At 37.5% G+C, this 14,372-nt stretch overlaps 2 protein-coding genes across 5 annotated transcripts in view; both read left to right on the top strand.

The window, feature by feature from the left end:
• LOC102047643 (harmonin) overlaps window positions 1-14,372 on the top strand; it is a 51,436-nt gene that overhangs the window by 26,645 nt on the left and 10,419 nt on the right. For 3 of the 4 annotated variants that reach the window (XM_055722885.1, XM_027810518.2, XM_055722884.1), the window contains exon 15: window positions 1,195-1,271. In XM_055722885.1, coding sequence (XP_055578860.1) covers window positions 1,195-1,271 — 77 coding nt within the window. The remainder of the gene's footprint in view (window positions 1-1,194; window positions 1,272-14,372) is intronic. The other variant, XM_055722883.1, reaches the window with a different exon arrangement.
• On the top strand, window positions 3,284-8,705 carry LOC129736992 (harmonin-like). Its single transcript, XM_055722886.1, has 3 exons — window positions 3,284-4,255; window positions 4,630-4,746; window positions 6,890-8,705. Exons 1-3 carry the CDS (start codon window positions 4,169-4,171, stop codon window positions 7,154-7,156), a joined length of 471 nt encoding a protein of 156 aa, XP_055578861.1. The 5' UTR covers window positions 3,284-4,168; the 3' UTR covers window positions 7,157-8,705.

Here is a 14,372-nt window from a genome sequence, read left to right as displayed (position 1 = left end):
AAAGCATGTAAGCATGTACTAATTAAAAGCCTGCAACTGGAACTTTGGATTCAACTCCTAGTGACCTAATTGTGAGAAAGCTAGGCACTTTTCTAAGAATTTGCAAAATTCAGTCATCTGTCCATGAGTTGTTTTGTGTAGTAGCAGATCTGTTAAAATCTCAAATAGACAATCTGTCAGAGTGGAAAAAATCCTGCTTTCTCAAATGTGGATTACCTGTAGATTTTTGAACACCTTTTCCTTACTTTTTGTTTTTTATATTCCCCTCCTACTGTGATTTTCCTGTTCCCCTCCTACTATGATTTTCCTTACTGAATCTATTTCTTTTTCCTCCTTTGTCCTCCTTTTTCCTGTCTTTTTCCTCATGTCATCCATTGCAGCACATCTTTCATATACAGACTGTAGTCTGCACAGACTGAAAATTGATTTGATATCATTGGGCAGTCTGCTTCAGAATTAGTCGAGAGACTGAGGAGGTACTGTTTGTACACTGCAACTTTTCCGTGAAGAGTTTTCCTGAAGTGTAAGTCAGACTTAGTTGTCCAAAGGAATTTAAGATGCTGGGAGCTTAATTGGCAGCTAAGAAGCTAAATTGGAAGCTCCAGGTAGTATGTGAAGAGTGTATTAGAATGGTATTAGATGAAGGAAAAAGTAGAAAGTGCTTGTTGCCTATCCTAAGGGAGACCTGTGTCAGTTCCTAACCTGATTGCATTATTTTTTTTGTGACTTTGGGGAAGTCATTTAACTTTTCATGGATGAGAAACTGAGATGGGAAATATTTTTTCCTGCAGCCATCTTCTATCCCTTTAGTTTCATGATTCTTCAGGATAGCGTTTCCTCTGTGTAGCATTTATCCCAGTGACAGTGCAGTAGAAGGCTGATACTTATTTTTGAAGCCAAGATACCCCAAAACTGTTGATGATACAGGAAGTCACCACCTCTGCAGGCTTCCCTTCACAGCAGAACAGACTAATTGGCCACGTGCAGATCCTAACTGCTCTTTAGGGTTGGAGGAGTTGGAAATGGATTTGATTTTAAGCAGGTCCTCACTTTTTTTCAATTATGCGGAAGGATAGCCCATTGCTAACTTCTTTTAATTTCATGGAAACTTCTAGTCGCACATTGCTGATCTCTCTTTCATGAGAACCTCTGTCACTTCTATCTCCTCACTCCTTTCCTCCTTTGTTTCTCTAGTAGATTTAAAGGGAGTTGCACATGACCAACTTGAAACAGATGACATGGATGAAGTGATCATGAAGCAGGACAAACAGGTTTGCGGCTCAGCCTTAACTTCCTATCCTGATTCAAATTCTTCCTGTGTTTCACTTCCTCCTGACAGTCAGTCTTGACACTGAACTGATCATTTGGGTTTGCTAGGGCAACATACGTGGTCCTTGGGTAAATGATGAAAGGTCGTGACACTGTTGCTGTCATTGCTTTCTAAAGATACCTTGATACAAATAAAATATATCAATCCTACAGAAAGATGGATTATAGAGAGTAGTGTGTGTTATCAGTGTTTCTTACGTAAAATTATGGTAACAGATTCTTTTGTATGTTTTCACTTAGCAATGTGGTTTTTAATATTTATGCACTTGGCTTGAAATATTTTATCCTAGGAAACAGAGCTTTTCTTGTCGCCGCAAACACCACTGTGTTCTGCCACAAGCTTGAATGAGTTTGAATACCTGTTTCATTTTAAGAATGATTGTTAAAATTAGTATAAGGTAGGACTCTGACCATAGAAATCTTAGCAGTACGTATGGCTGTATGGTTTTGTATGAAGATTACTTGTTGCATTTGCTTTATTTAACATAAAATGTATATCAATAATATATGGGTAACATGACTAAATGTATTAGCACAATTGATCAAGAAGTTGTCTAAGAATTTGTCAAGTAATACCGAACCTATGGTGTTGCACCTTCAGATACATGTAACTGACTACAATTTATCAGCCTGGATGGATCTGAATCCGAACAAGTCCTTGACTTTTCTGAAAAAAAACTACTTTTCCTTTACCTTTTGTAGCTTTTGGATGGTTTTATCGATATGAAGGAAAATTTCCCACAATCCGCAAGGTACAAGGTTTGATACGTAAATTTGCTGTGCATTTTAATTTTTTTTCTTGTTCTCTGTTATGATTAGACATTCTTTATAGTCAAATGTTTCTTTTAATGTGTGAAAAATTTAAGGTGTTTGAGGTGCATCTGCCTAGGAGTTTGTCCTTTTGAATACTCTGGACTTTTCAATTCTGTCAGCTGCAGCGGGAATTGTATGTCGATACTTTGCAGCTGTTCAGTACAGGTGGGCAGCACGTGTCTGTGTTTTCCAAAAGTCCTCAGAATAATGTATTAAAAGGTACAGAGACAAAAACTGAATGGGAACCAAGTATGCAGTTCCCAGTTGCACCTTTGCAAATCTCCCAGTAAGGAGTGCTGAAGGCAAAAGGCTTTTAGGCATGTATGTGACAGAATGAGCAAAAAAACCCTGAAAAACTTTAAGCTTGATAGAGTAGTTTTATATCTGTAGAGCTGCGGCTTAAGTGTTGCAATTTCAAATGATAAGCATTTCAAATAATACTTTATTCCTGCTGTTGTTTTATTCTCTTTCTTTCAGTGTATGTTAGCCGTATTATAGGGGTTTTGTGGCTTTGTTTTGTGTGTTGTGGTGGTGGGGGTTTTGTGTGATGGCTGCTAGTACTTAACTGGGGTAGAAGCATCAAGAAGAGTTCATATGTCTCATCTGAGAACTCAGGGTGCCTGAGGAGGTCGGGGTTGTTGCAGGTTGACTTGCCAGATGTTACGTTTAGTAGACAGTATTAAATGTGTCTTCTAATTTGTTAGAGGATAAGATAACATGAGCAGTTTTTAAGGTAAAAAATAATTAGTCCTGAATAAAGCATACCAACAGAATTATATTAATGTTAAATTATTAGCATGAAAAGCTAGATTTAAGCTTTTTTTATTTGTCTCCAAAAACTATTCATTAAAAAAAAAAATAATTCCCACCACCACTTAACCATGAAGCAATAGACAACATCCCACTGAACTCAGCAGTACTTTGATCAATTAACTGCTTGACTGGGAGAACTGGCTTTCGTAGCTGCCAGGGGAAATATCTGTTTTCCAAGGCTTTATTATCAATATTAAATGTAAAAGCTTGAAGGAAGATGTTTAATACTATTTAGGTGAAGCATGTTCATGCTTTGAATTCCCAAAACCACCATGAAATGGCAATAGCTGATAAAAATGAGCAGACCAAAATCCAACGTGAAGCATAGTCTCCCTGGGCACTGGTAGTACTTGACAATAAGTGGCCAGCTGCTCCTTCTTTTTACTTTTTCCATAAGTAAAAGGAGGAGATGAGCTTTCCAATATGAACTAGGCCCTACCAGTACAAGCAGGAGAGGGTAGCAGAAATGTGACATCACTAAAGTAGAAATGAGCAGGGTATAAAATTTTAGAATTGCTTTGTGCTGTATTAGTTCACTCATGTGACTAGATTTTATCCAGTGTTGGTAGGAGCTATTTGGTCTTCGTGATGCAGTGTTCTTTCCTGGGAGCAACTCCGTTTCTGTACTGATCTAAGCTTTTTCATTACAATTGCTTATTTCGGTTATATTAAGGCATGTGATGCTGGTTCTAGGACATAGGCATGAAGATGTTTTATGCATAGAATATTCACATCTACCTATACATGAGCATCTGTCACCTGAAAGCAGTTGGTCTTCTATTTATATAAAAATGCTAGAAAGAGAAATGGCAAATCAAGACCTACCCAAAACTTGTCTAAATATTCAAAGTGGGCCCGTGTGCCCTAATAATGTAACTTTGCAGAGGAGCAAAAATGTTGAACTGTCTAATCTTGTCCAACTTATGTGACTGTGCAGAGGCCCTCCAAATAAGGCTTCATTTCCTACAAGTTGCTGGGGAAATGGACTTTAGATAGTCTTTTAGAAGACCACCCCGTACTTGCATAGACTGTAATTAAATTTTCAAGGCAGGCACTCATGTACTGAGCTTGAGGTTTGCAATGTTTGTAGCTGATGTAAAAATCTGTTTAACTAAAAAAGAAAAACAAAATCATCAAAACTTCCCAGAAAGGGAAAGAGCAAAAGAAGTCAAAAAGTGACAGTCTGTGTGAACAGAAGAAGAATAAAAAGGAAATGGAGTTTGAGCAAAAACTTGCCAAAGAGAAAGAAGGCATGTTGGAGAAAGAAAAACAACTGAAGATAAATCGTCTCGTGCAAGAGGTATGTTGTCTTCTCCTATCAAGTGCAAAATTATATTGAAAAAGTGAGCTGAATCTTTAGTGGAATTTTCTTAGCAAGACACTTGTTTAATTATGTCAAAGACAATGAAGTTTAAAAAATTGCTGTTTCACTGGAAAACTCTGTTCCCATGTTAGCTTGTTTCTACAGTCAGGTTTTGCCCAAATGAAGATACTTTTGCAGTTAATGAGTGTCGATGTGTAGTGATGAATTTATTGAAAGACAGCAACATAGGAAATCATTCTCAAGCTTAATTAGTTTTAAAGCTAGTTTAAATGGCATTTCATACTTTTGAAACATATTTATATTGTAACTATACCTAGAACTTTTTTTCATGCACTGATGTTATGGTTAAGGTATCTGAGACGGAACGAGAAGATCTGGAAGAATCAGAAAAGGTGCAGCACTGGGTGGAAAGACTTTGTCAGACACGTTTAGAACAGATTTCCTCTGTGGAGAATGAGTCTCCTGAGGTAAAATTCTGGCTTCTCCATATACTGCATGATCTCTAAATAACTCACTAGTCTCCTAAAAGTAACAGGTGCTTGCAGAGAAAAATCTGTCTTGATCTTTCCCTTAAAGCCTTCATTCTTGGAGGGGGGAAAAAAAGTCAGTAATTGTTGAATTACATTCTATAGCACTTTCTGTTCCAGTATTTTACAGAGGTTTTTTTTTTTACTATTTTAACGAACTGGCTTTATTTTGTCCTTTTAAAGTATATTGGCGCTGCAAAATTTTATTGGCTCATGAGCTGTTTGGGCTAGGTGGGACATACTACCAAGAAAAAAGCCTGAGACTAGAATACCCAGCCATATTTTTTAGTACCCCATGAAAATAAAAACATAATTGACAATGAGCTCTTGGATGCTTCCTTGTATTGCATGGAATAAAGGTACAGGTTAAGAAAACGTAAGAAACTCCCAAAGAATAGGGTTTGGTTTTGTATTATTAATTGTCCCCTTAAATGAAGGGAGTTGAAGATAGCGATTGTGCCTTAGAGCCTGATGGTTCTAGATGTGGAGTGAGGCTTTCCCACCGTCCTGCTGCTTTGGCTCTCTTCCAAGCACAGCTGCTTTCAAGAGGAACACTGCAATCTGCTGAACTCCCATGGGATCCCCGAGAAATTGCAGCCACAAAGGGGACCCTTGGGGAATGCTCTCGCATGCATTTCCTCCGGGTCAGTGTGGAGCAGCTCTGAAAAAGGCAGCTGGCCTTTTCTTCCTGGCCTCAGGTTCAGACCCGTGTGGCTCTTCGGTGCAGGTCTCTAGGACAGTGAAATGATTATGCTGAGTTTTCTCTTGCTACATTAAGTTGGCTGCCTGTGTTCTGCAGGATCTTTGTCCCACTTACTTTGTAAAGTGAGAGGGTATGTTACAGATTAAAATCACTGTTCTGTTTCCAGAACTCTACCCTTATTTAAGACAAGCATTCTGTGCTGTATTTGCTCCATCAATTCTTCTATTACATTATACATAAATATACTACTACAATTCTTTTACAAAACTACCCAAGCAGTTAAACTTGTACAAAATGCAAAACCAGAACGCTGCTGGGGGATAGGTACAGCTGAACAACATTCAGGTACTACAGGCTTGAACTGTTACTTGGGTACAAGAGCAGTCAAGATCTCTTGACCTCTGTCAAAGAAATACCTATTTTTTAGTACCAAGGGGGGGGGAGTATGGCAGATAAGGAGATCCCAAAGAATGTCTACAGAGATACCCGCTCAAAGGAAGTGTTGTTATATTAGACTGATGCATGTGTCTGTAAGACAGCTCATGCCTCAGCTGAGCCTACAAAATGGCTAAACACAAGAGTATCAACTGGATTGTCTTAAGTACATCAGTTCGAGCACTGGTAAAAGAAACATTAGCAATTCTAGCAGCAAATGTAGAATCCTTCACATATAGAAACTTACTTTTTGGGTGAGCTGCTTAGTTCGAACTCTGGAATTTGTTAGCCCCACAATGCATCTGGTGTTGATAAGCAGAAATTAGGAAGTCCAGAACCTCCTGAGGATCTGAATTTCATAGCACTTGAAAATTTTTGCTAGCTGTGTAAGCTTACTTCCAGCTCTTGTATTAATGTCTGGTTATGTTTACACCAGACTTTAGCCCCTTTCCCTTTTTTAATAGCATGGAATTTCAGGGCCTATCTTCAATTACTTTCTCTTTATATAATCACCTTTGCAAGGAGCGATTCTTGCTTTCTCTTCACAAGACTTAGAGGCAAGAGTTCTGTGATCTGTCCTGTCCTATGGTTTTACCTTCTGAAGTCTCCATGCAGTTAGGTGGGGTTTTTATGTGTTTGCTTTTTGGTTTTGGATGGGGGGGGGGGGGGTGTGTGTGTGTGTTTTCGTTTGGTTTTTTTTTTTGTGTCATTCCCCCTGCCCCAACAGCCAAGGCTGCTGTCACAACACTTCTTGGGAATCCCAGGGAGTGCTTTTAAAAAGGCTTTTAGAGAAAAAGTGTATGTATATTCTGTGCGGGACAAGCCCAGAGCTTCCTGTGCAGGAGCAGTTAGGCTGAGCAATGTTTTAGGATTTGCCATTTATTTCTTCAGAGCTGTTGCAGGCAGATGAACTGTTAAGGCAGATTTCTGTTCTGTTGCACATAGCTGGCAAGTGGACGTCCTTCTGCTTCTCCTTCTGCCACATCAATGCGGCGTTTTGCTGGTGGCCTGCAGCTTCATACCACAGATCTTGATGATATAAACTTAGATGAAGTTGACAAGCCTAAACAACGTGTGGCACCGCCTCCACTACCCCCACCCCCCCCCACTGTTACTCCAGCATCATCAGCTCATGCACTTCCTACATCAAATGTTCCACTTTCAAGAGGTCCAGCCCTGGCAGTAACACCAGCTTCCCAGGTGACCTCATGATCTGTTTGGATGCATGCACCTTTACCATTCCCCTGCCTGGCCTCCCTGCCCTGCTCCATCACCCACTTTATCCACTGGATCTACCCATCTGTCATATGCAATGTTAAAAAAAGGAATGAGGTAGTTTTGTAGTACTGAATGCAGTCTAGAAGTACTTTTTATTTTATTTTATTTTACATTTAAGTCAAGAGGTTTTGCTTTCTCCTCCCTACACACATAATCCTACCACATGCAGGTATCTAGGGCAGAATGTATCAGTTAAAAAGACAATTTGGACTTGAGTGTTTAAACATACATTAAAAATAAGCAATGGCAACAGCAGATTTAAGTCATAGTTAAATTTAAGAAAAATATTTGTGCAGTGAAAATGACTTGTGAAAGTGTTTGAAATATGTCATCAAATTGCTTTGTTAGGTGGACAAAGAAAATTAGCTTAAAATCAGAAAGTCAAACTTTTAAAACATCAACACTGTATAAATTACCAGTAAAATACTTATAAATGAGCAAGAGCTGGTAATCAGGTTTGACTTTTTTAGCCCACCCGAGTTCAAGATTTCTTTGAGAAAACATTCTGACTTTATCCTTATTTCAATCTCAGTCCAAAAGATGATCAAATGTAAGAAGTCTTGTGCCACAGCTCACCTGAGAAGTGGCAGCTGTTTCACCATAATTATCTTTGCTGAGCCCTGTATGGGATTAGTGTACTCGTTTTTGTGGCAGAAGGTTGTGTGTTTCAAACAGCAGAAGAGGATTCCGTATGGTCATTTCTTTCCTATTCATTTTTCTGCATGGATTGACTGACTGCATTGTTGGTGTTCATTTTTTTTGCATGTTTACTTGGAAATACTAGGCTTTGCCTTTGCATGATTCTGGTTGGAGTGGGAAAGGATATGCAAGTTAATCACTTCTTGGGGGGGACTGGCAGATTATATCTAACATGAATAATTGCCCTAATGTGAACTATGACTCTCTTCTTATAAACTTAAGTAGACCTGTGATAGTGCTCGATCTATGTGGTTTGTATGTTTGAAGTGTCAAGAATATGCTAGATCCACTGAAATGGAGATGTCAGATGTTCTTATACGTAACAGGTTTTCCAAGTTACTTGCAAAATAAAAATGATGTAAAATGACACAAGTGTACAAAATACTAGCATTCAGAGGAGAAATACGTTCTCCTAATGTTAATAGAAATATTCAGATAGAAGAAGAAATACAGGAACTGCCATATTGGATCTGACCCCAAACACTTATATTTGTATATGTGTTTCTGGCAGTTTTTCATTGCTAGATATGTTAAAGAGGTTAATAATTCAGGAAAAATACATCTGGTAACAACAACAACGATGTAGCCTTCAAAAATAAGTCGGTTTTCACTGAATATAATTAGTGTACGTGAGGAAAGATTAAACTTGTAGCAAAGTATTAATAATGAGCCAAAGCTGCTTTGTTTATACGTAGATAACTCAGTATTCCTGCTGTGGCTTCAGAAATGGAAGAAAAAGCAGAAGCTGGACAACTTATCCTTGCTGCTTTTTAACAAGTTGGTTTTTAACACCACAGATAAGAAGCAGCAGTGCACTTATTTGACTTCAGTGATTATGCCTGCTAAAACCAAAAAAAAGAGAATTCTTGTCCCACAAGTTTACTTTTCTAATATTACTCAAACTGGTAAATCATCTCTATGTTGCTAAGTGGGATTTTTTTCCTAGATCATTTAAATTCAGCTCGAACAAATACTTGACAAGGAATTAAATCCTGTCAGTTACATTCTTGACAACTAACTATTAAAATACCTGGTATAAATGGATCTGTTTCTCCAAATTATTGCTAGCTGTATGCTTTATATGAACCCAGTACTAAGTCTGCTACTGTTTAGGTTGTAAGAAGCACCTCCCACGTCGGCAAAGTATCTTCTGTGTCAAGCAATCCGCTGGTATGTCGTGTACCATTAATAATGGCTGTAGTTTTATGAACTTCCCATGTAATGCTAATGTCAAGGGTTTGACTCTGCGTGGTTGATTTATTTAAAATTCAGCACTTGCATTCATGTGTGTGGATCCATTGATGTGTTACAAGATACCTAATACCAGGTAGTGGAAGTGACTCTTAGTGGTCTGAGAACTTCATATTTCAACACTTCAGCAACACATGGTCCATGTTTGTGTGTTGTCTGCATGTCACGGAGCACAGACTTTGTTCTTCTGTCAAGACAGACAAAAGGAGCTAGGACCAAACTATATTTTAAATGTAACGGGTTCTAAGAAGTAAGCTTTCTTTTCAGAAGAAACATCTGTTTGATAACTCTTTGCCCTGATTTTGATTAAGTATGGCTGGATGTCAGGTTTCCCCATTCTGAGGCACTGTAGGAAAGACTGTCTGTAAATTGTGCAACTCTAGGAGGAATCATCCAGTTCCAGTGCAACTTAAACGGGTCAATATTTGTGAACCTGCTGATTCTTTTAAGATCAGAAAACTTAACAATACTATGTATTTTGTGGTGTGGAACAATGTTAGCTGAGGGATATCCACAGGGACTTAAAAGATCTGGTTCCAAAACTTTTTTTTTTTTAAATGGGGGCTGGGGAGACAAACGAAAAAAGCCCATGCCCAAAATTCCCCTACCAAGGAAAAAAAAAAAAAGTGGCTTAACCAATTTGCTGGAAGCCATTTAAATAATTTCAGAGGATACAGCTTGTACTATATGAGTGATATCTGGAATATATCACATTTCCTATGAGAAACATTGAAAAAAGTGTGCAGACAGTTGCTGGGATTAAGTCAGAAACTAAACCCATGGGGCTCAGTTTTGAACTCTTTTCTAGAATAAAACTATGATTGACGTCAGTGGGAATTTTGACTAAGTGTACAATGGGGTTAGTACATGCTGCATGATTATGTCTCAGATGTCTCTGGGTATCCACGCTTTGTAGAGTCAAGGGTAGGTAATTAGCGTAACTAACCCTTGCTCTGAAGTCAAGATAAGCTATCTTGAAATTCTCTGTGGAAAGCTGATCGCTGCAGTCCTGGTGAATTTCATCTTACAAGGTCTATTTAGCAATAGATTAGTTAAAATCTCATTTTCAGGTTCACTATGTTCTTACACTCAACTGTAGCATTTTTCTTCCCCCTGTAGTTTCTTATTCAGTTCATTGCCTTTATGGGATAAATGCCAAAAGCAGGGATGAGATTTTTCCATAATCTTGCTAGTGAAGTGAGGAGTTTAGGGAGAAAAGCTACGATTTGGATGCAAGAGAAATTATGTTTTGGTTTGTTGACTTTGTAAGTCTTAGTTAAAATAATTCTGTAAGCCTTTTGTTGTATTAGTGTCATTCAGTGCATTACCATAAACTGTTTGAATTGAAGCATTCTTGGTGAAATGATGGATTTGCACGAACTACATTATGAATTGTAATTTTCTTTAAATTAACCCCATAGCAACTTGCTCCAAGTCCTCCTACTCAACGACATCCAGGGGTACCAATAGTCTCTAAACCAGTCATGCTGCATCCTGACCCAAACTTTATGGTCAGGCCAACAATTAAATCGGAAGCCCTGGTAAGCCTTTTGACGTTCTTCTTTTCCAGTGCTGTGTTACTGTGGGATTTGTTTATGACTTGTCCTCAAAGAATCAATGCTTGTTTCATTTTTTGCTAACTAAAATTCATGTAGATTTTCAAGTGATCACTAATGGTAAGTACAAAAGTGTATTTTATTCTCCCCCTCCTCCCCATGATCTAAAAGTCACTTGTAGTGACAGTTTTTGTACTGGGGTGCGTAATTCCAGCGCAGTGTAGAGCCTTAGACTCTGTAGATCTTATTTTTCATTTATTCACATGCTGGTTTTTATTTCTATAAATTGTGAATTAATCTGACAGAAATGAAATAGTAAAAATTAATTGTACTGTATTTTTCCTATGTAAATGATCATGAACATACTGAAATTAGATACATACTTCATCGTTTCATTTCTAGAGAAAACAACATGAGGTGTTGTATCTTAGACACCAATATACTGGTTGTGCAGTGTTACTGCAAAGTTGACTCGCAATCAGATTCTTTTTTCTTTTTTCTTTTCCATTTCTTTTTCAGAGGTAAATGAAAAAAAATCATAGGCTAAATATTTTAGGACCAACCACATAGCGTGTTTGCGAATTGTGGTATATGAGGGAAGGTGAGCCAAGGCTTACAGAAAATAAAATAAATACTGTTCTGACAGCTGGTAACACCCAAGTGACAGCCCTGAAAATTTGTTTAAAGTAGCTGGTGGACCAATTAGTAGTATTTATTCTTTAGGGTCATCATGACTTAATGCTGTTAGAATTAGAGTTGTGTGTCTGTTATATGCATGTGTGTGGACATGCATGTATATATACATTTATATGAGCAAGGCAGTGTATTGCAACGTGAGCTTTCGAAGTGATAGAAAAAACATCACATTTGAATTTCATTTATTTAATTACAAGCTTATGCTATATCAGACAGTAAATGATGCGGACAGTATTCCTAGCTCTCTTTCATTAAAGTGCAATGGATTTTTTTGTCATTTTCTGCTTTAATAATTTAGATACTCTTATTCTTTTATTTTCCTAGTTACTTTTGAACAATTTTAAATGATACTTAGTAAGCAGTTTTTCCTACAGACATAGTCATCTTGAAAATTCTGTTTTTTAAATGGATTGAAATGGTAAATGAAATCATTTTTAAGTTGTTCAAGAGAAGGGAGGTACACAAGATAAAAATAAATGCAAAACCATCCAGTGCAGATATTTCCTTCAGTACTGTGCATTGGAGTTTTCATTTTGATTGTGTTCAGTAATTCAGCATCTCTAAGGGATCTGAAATTCCTTAGGGGAGGAACAGACAGAGTAGAATCATATTTGCAGTTAATATAATCTCACTCTTGAAAATAAATACCTGGTGTGCAAATATAAACTAGTTTGCAAAATCGGTAATACCCTTATGTGTGATCAGACAGTCTTGGTACAAATTGAAAATGTTGCTTGGGGTTTTTTGTTTGTTTGGTTTTATGTTACTGACTGCTGACAATTAGTTTGAGAAATTGGCAATAAGATCCACTTCCATGGGGAAATTTGTTAGTATTTGTTAATTCATGCATGCACATTTTCCAGCTCACAAGTCTACTAAACTTTCAGGTGTCAATCATCCTGATTCCCAAACTACCTTAGTTGGAAGATCATAATTTCAGTGGGAGCAATATTCTGATAGGACTTTGGGGGAAATATCAGTCTACAAATTGGTTTTGTAGACCTGCTTCTTACTTCCATTTATGACTTAATGCAGTACAGAGTATTCTTCCTTACTGCAATGAGGACCCAGTAGCATGTGGAGTGAGACTTGCATGGATACCAACGTAAAGATGGAGGCTACTTCTTTTAGTTAAAAAATGAAAAGGCCCACGTATGACAAAACAGACAAGGAGGTAACTGCCTACCTCCAGAAATGTCTAAGAATTCCAATTGGATTTCATGCGGAAGGAATGACTTTTTGTTTGCAGGGTGTGGGGGTGTGTATGTGTACTTAAAGTCAGCTGTTCAGATACAGGACCGGTTCAGCTTCTCTTAGCAAAGGGAAATATCATCAAAGGCAGAGTATCTTTTGCTATCCCATTTCTTGTCTTGCTAGATTTCACACATCTTCTAGAACTCCAGCCTTTAAGGCTTACTATGACATAATGGGTGTAACTTCTACTACCTTATTTTTATCTGAATTTAGCTGTCCTGAGTACCAAACTCTAGAAACGGGTCTTAATGAATTTATTTGATTCTAAACAGCTAATTAAGTGAGCCTATACCAGAGCAATTCACTAGTAGAGATTAAAAGCATGAACATAAGAATAAAATAAACATGTGTAAGAATGGGTCAAACGTTCCCATTACCTGGAAGGTAGTTGGGCCAGACAGGAGCAGCGAAGTCTGTATTGTGACTTAAGTCTTTATATTAATGAAATTCAGGTTAGAATTCCCAGGTCTTTTAGCAGTTTGTGAAAACTAAATTGTTCTCACTTTTATAAATAGGGAAATGATGGATGAGGATTAAACCTTGAGCGTGACCTTGAATGCTGGCGGGCTGGTCTGAGTCAAAATCAGTGTGAACTGTTTGTCTCTGCTGTATTAGAGTGAATTGGAATACACTCACGGCAAAGCTAATTAAATTTTGGCTCAGAGAACAGGAGATGATTGTTATGATTTAGTGGTGGGGTTTTCAGAGAAACAAAACCAACATGAACATTAGTCTCTGCTCTCCCAACTATCACAAGCATCCTGTTGTGTGAGTTAGAAGGCTTTGATGAGCTTGCTACTACTAAAGATTTTTCCTCCCTCATTCCTTTGTGGTTAGATGGCAGCATTTCTGAAAGAAAGAATGAATATTTAAGCTTTGCTCTAATTTTCAAGATTTGAAGCCTCATTATGCAGGACTGCAGTCAAGGGACCAGAGACAGGTGCTTAGGTACTATGTGGTAAGATGTGCGATGGCTGTTATTATTTGCCGTAGGTATATCAAAACCATGTCTGTTGAAAAGAAAATAAATTTGTTTTCTAAGTGACTACAGAGGGACTGAAGAGTTTTGTGGAAGGTCTTGCCAGACTTGCCCAAAAGTCCTTCAATACAAAAACTCATTCTTTGTATTAATTAAACGCAGACCAAAATCTTTAATTCAGGAACAGATATATTTTTCTAAGTAAGGATATGACTACAGGACACTGACAGAATCAGTAGTGAAACTGATACATAGTCATTTGTTTTAAAGCAAATTGAGTTTGGAAGTGTAAATACTGTAGTTTAGTCTGTAGAAAGTTTTTCTTGTTTCAGAAAACTTAAGTAGGTTACCAGACTTGATGAAGGGTTTTGAGTGGAGGCTGGAGAGGTGTGAGGAGTGGTTGGTGTGTGTGTGTATATATATATATATAAAAAATTTTTTTAAAGGCCATTTTATTTTTGGAAATTTTTGTAACATAATAAGAGGTTCTGTATCTTAAGTGATTCCAAACTACAGTGTGCCATATTTTTAATGCACTGGAAGCAAAATAAGACCAGAATCAATATGGGATTAAAATCATTGAACCTTTACACAATAAACTAAAATTCAGCAGTTGTTAATCAATATTGTGAAATTACTTGTGGATACCCAAATCGAAGCAAGACTACTCAGAAATAAGTCAATTAAATTCAGGAGAAATTTTTCTTTAAGTAGA

This window comes from Falco cherrug, chromosome 10 (assembly GCF_023634085.1).
Source record: "Falco cherrug isolate bFalChe1 chromosome 10, bFalChe1.pri, whole genome shotgun sequence".
In the NCBI taxonomy this organism is placed as follows: domain Eukaryota; kingdom Metazoa; phylum Chordata; class Aves; order Falconiformes; family Falconidae; genus Falco; species Falco cherrug.
This window is presented reverse-complemented; position numbering and strand designations above follow the sequence as displayed.

Coding starts and splice junctions, on each gene's coding strand:
- LOC129736992 (XM_055722886.1), top strand. CDS start 4,169: ATGGAGTTTGAGCAAAAACTTGCCAAAGAGAAAGAAGGCATGTTGGAG. Junction 4,256..4,629: donor TAAATCGTCTCGTGCAAGAG/GTATGTTGTCTT, acceptor GTTATGGTTAAG/GTATCTGAGACGGAACGAGA. Junction 4,747..6,889: donor TGGAGAATGAGTCTCCTGAG/GTAAAATTCTGG, acceptor TGTTGCACATAG/CTGGCAAGTGGACGTCCTTC.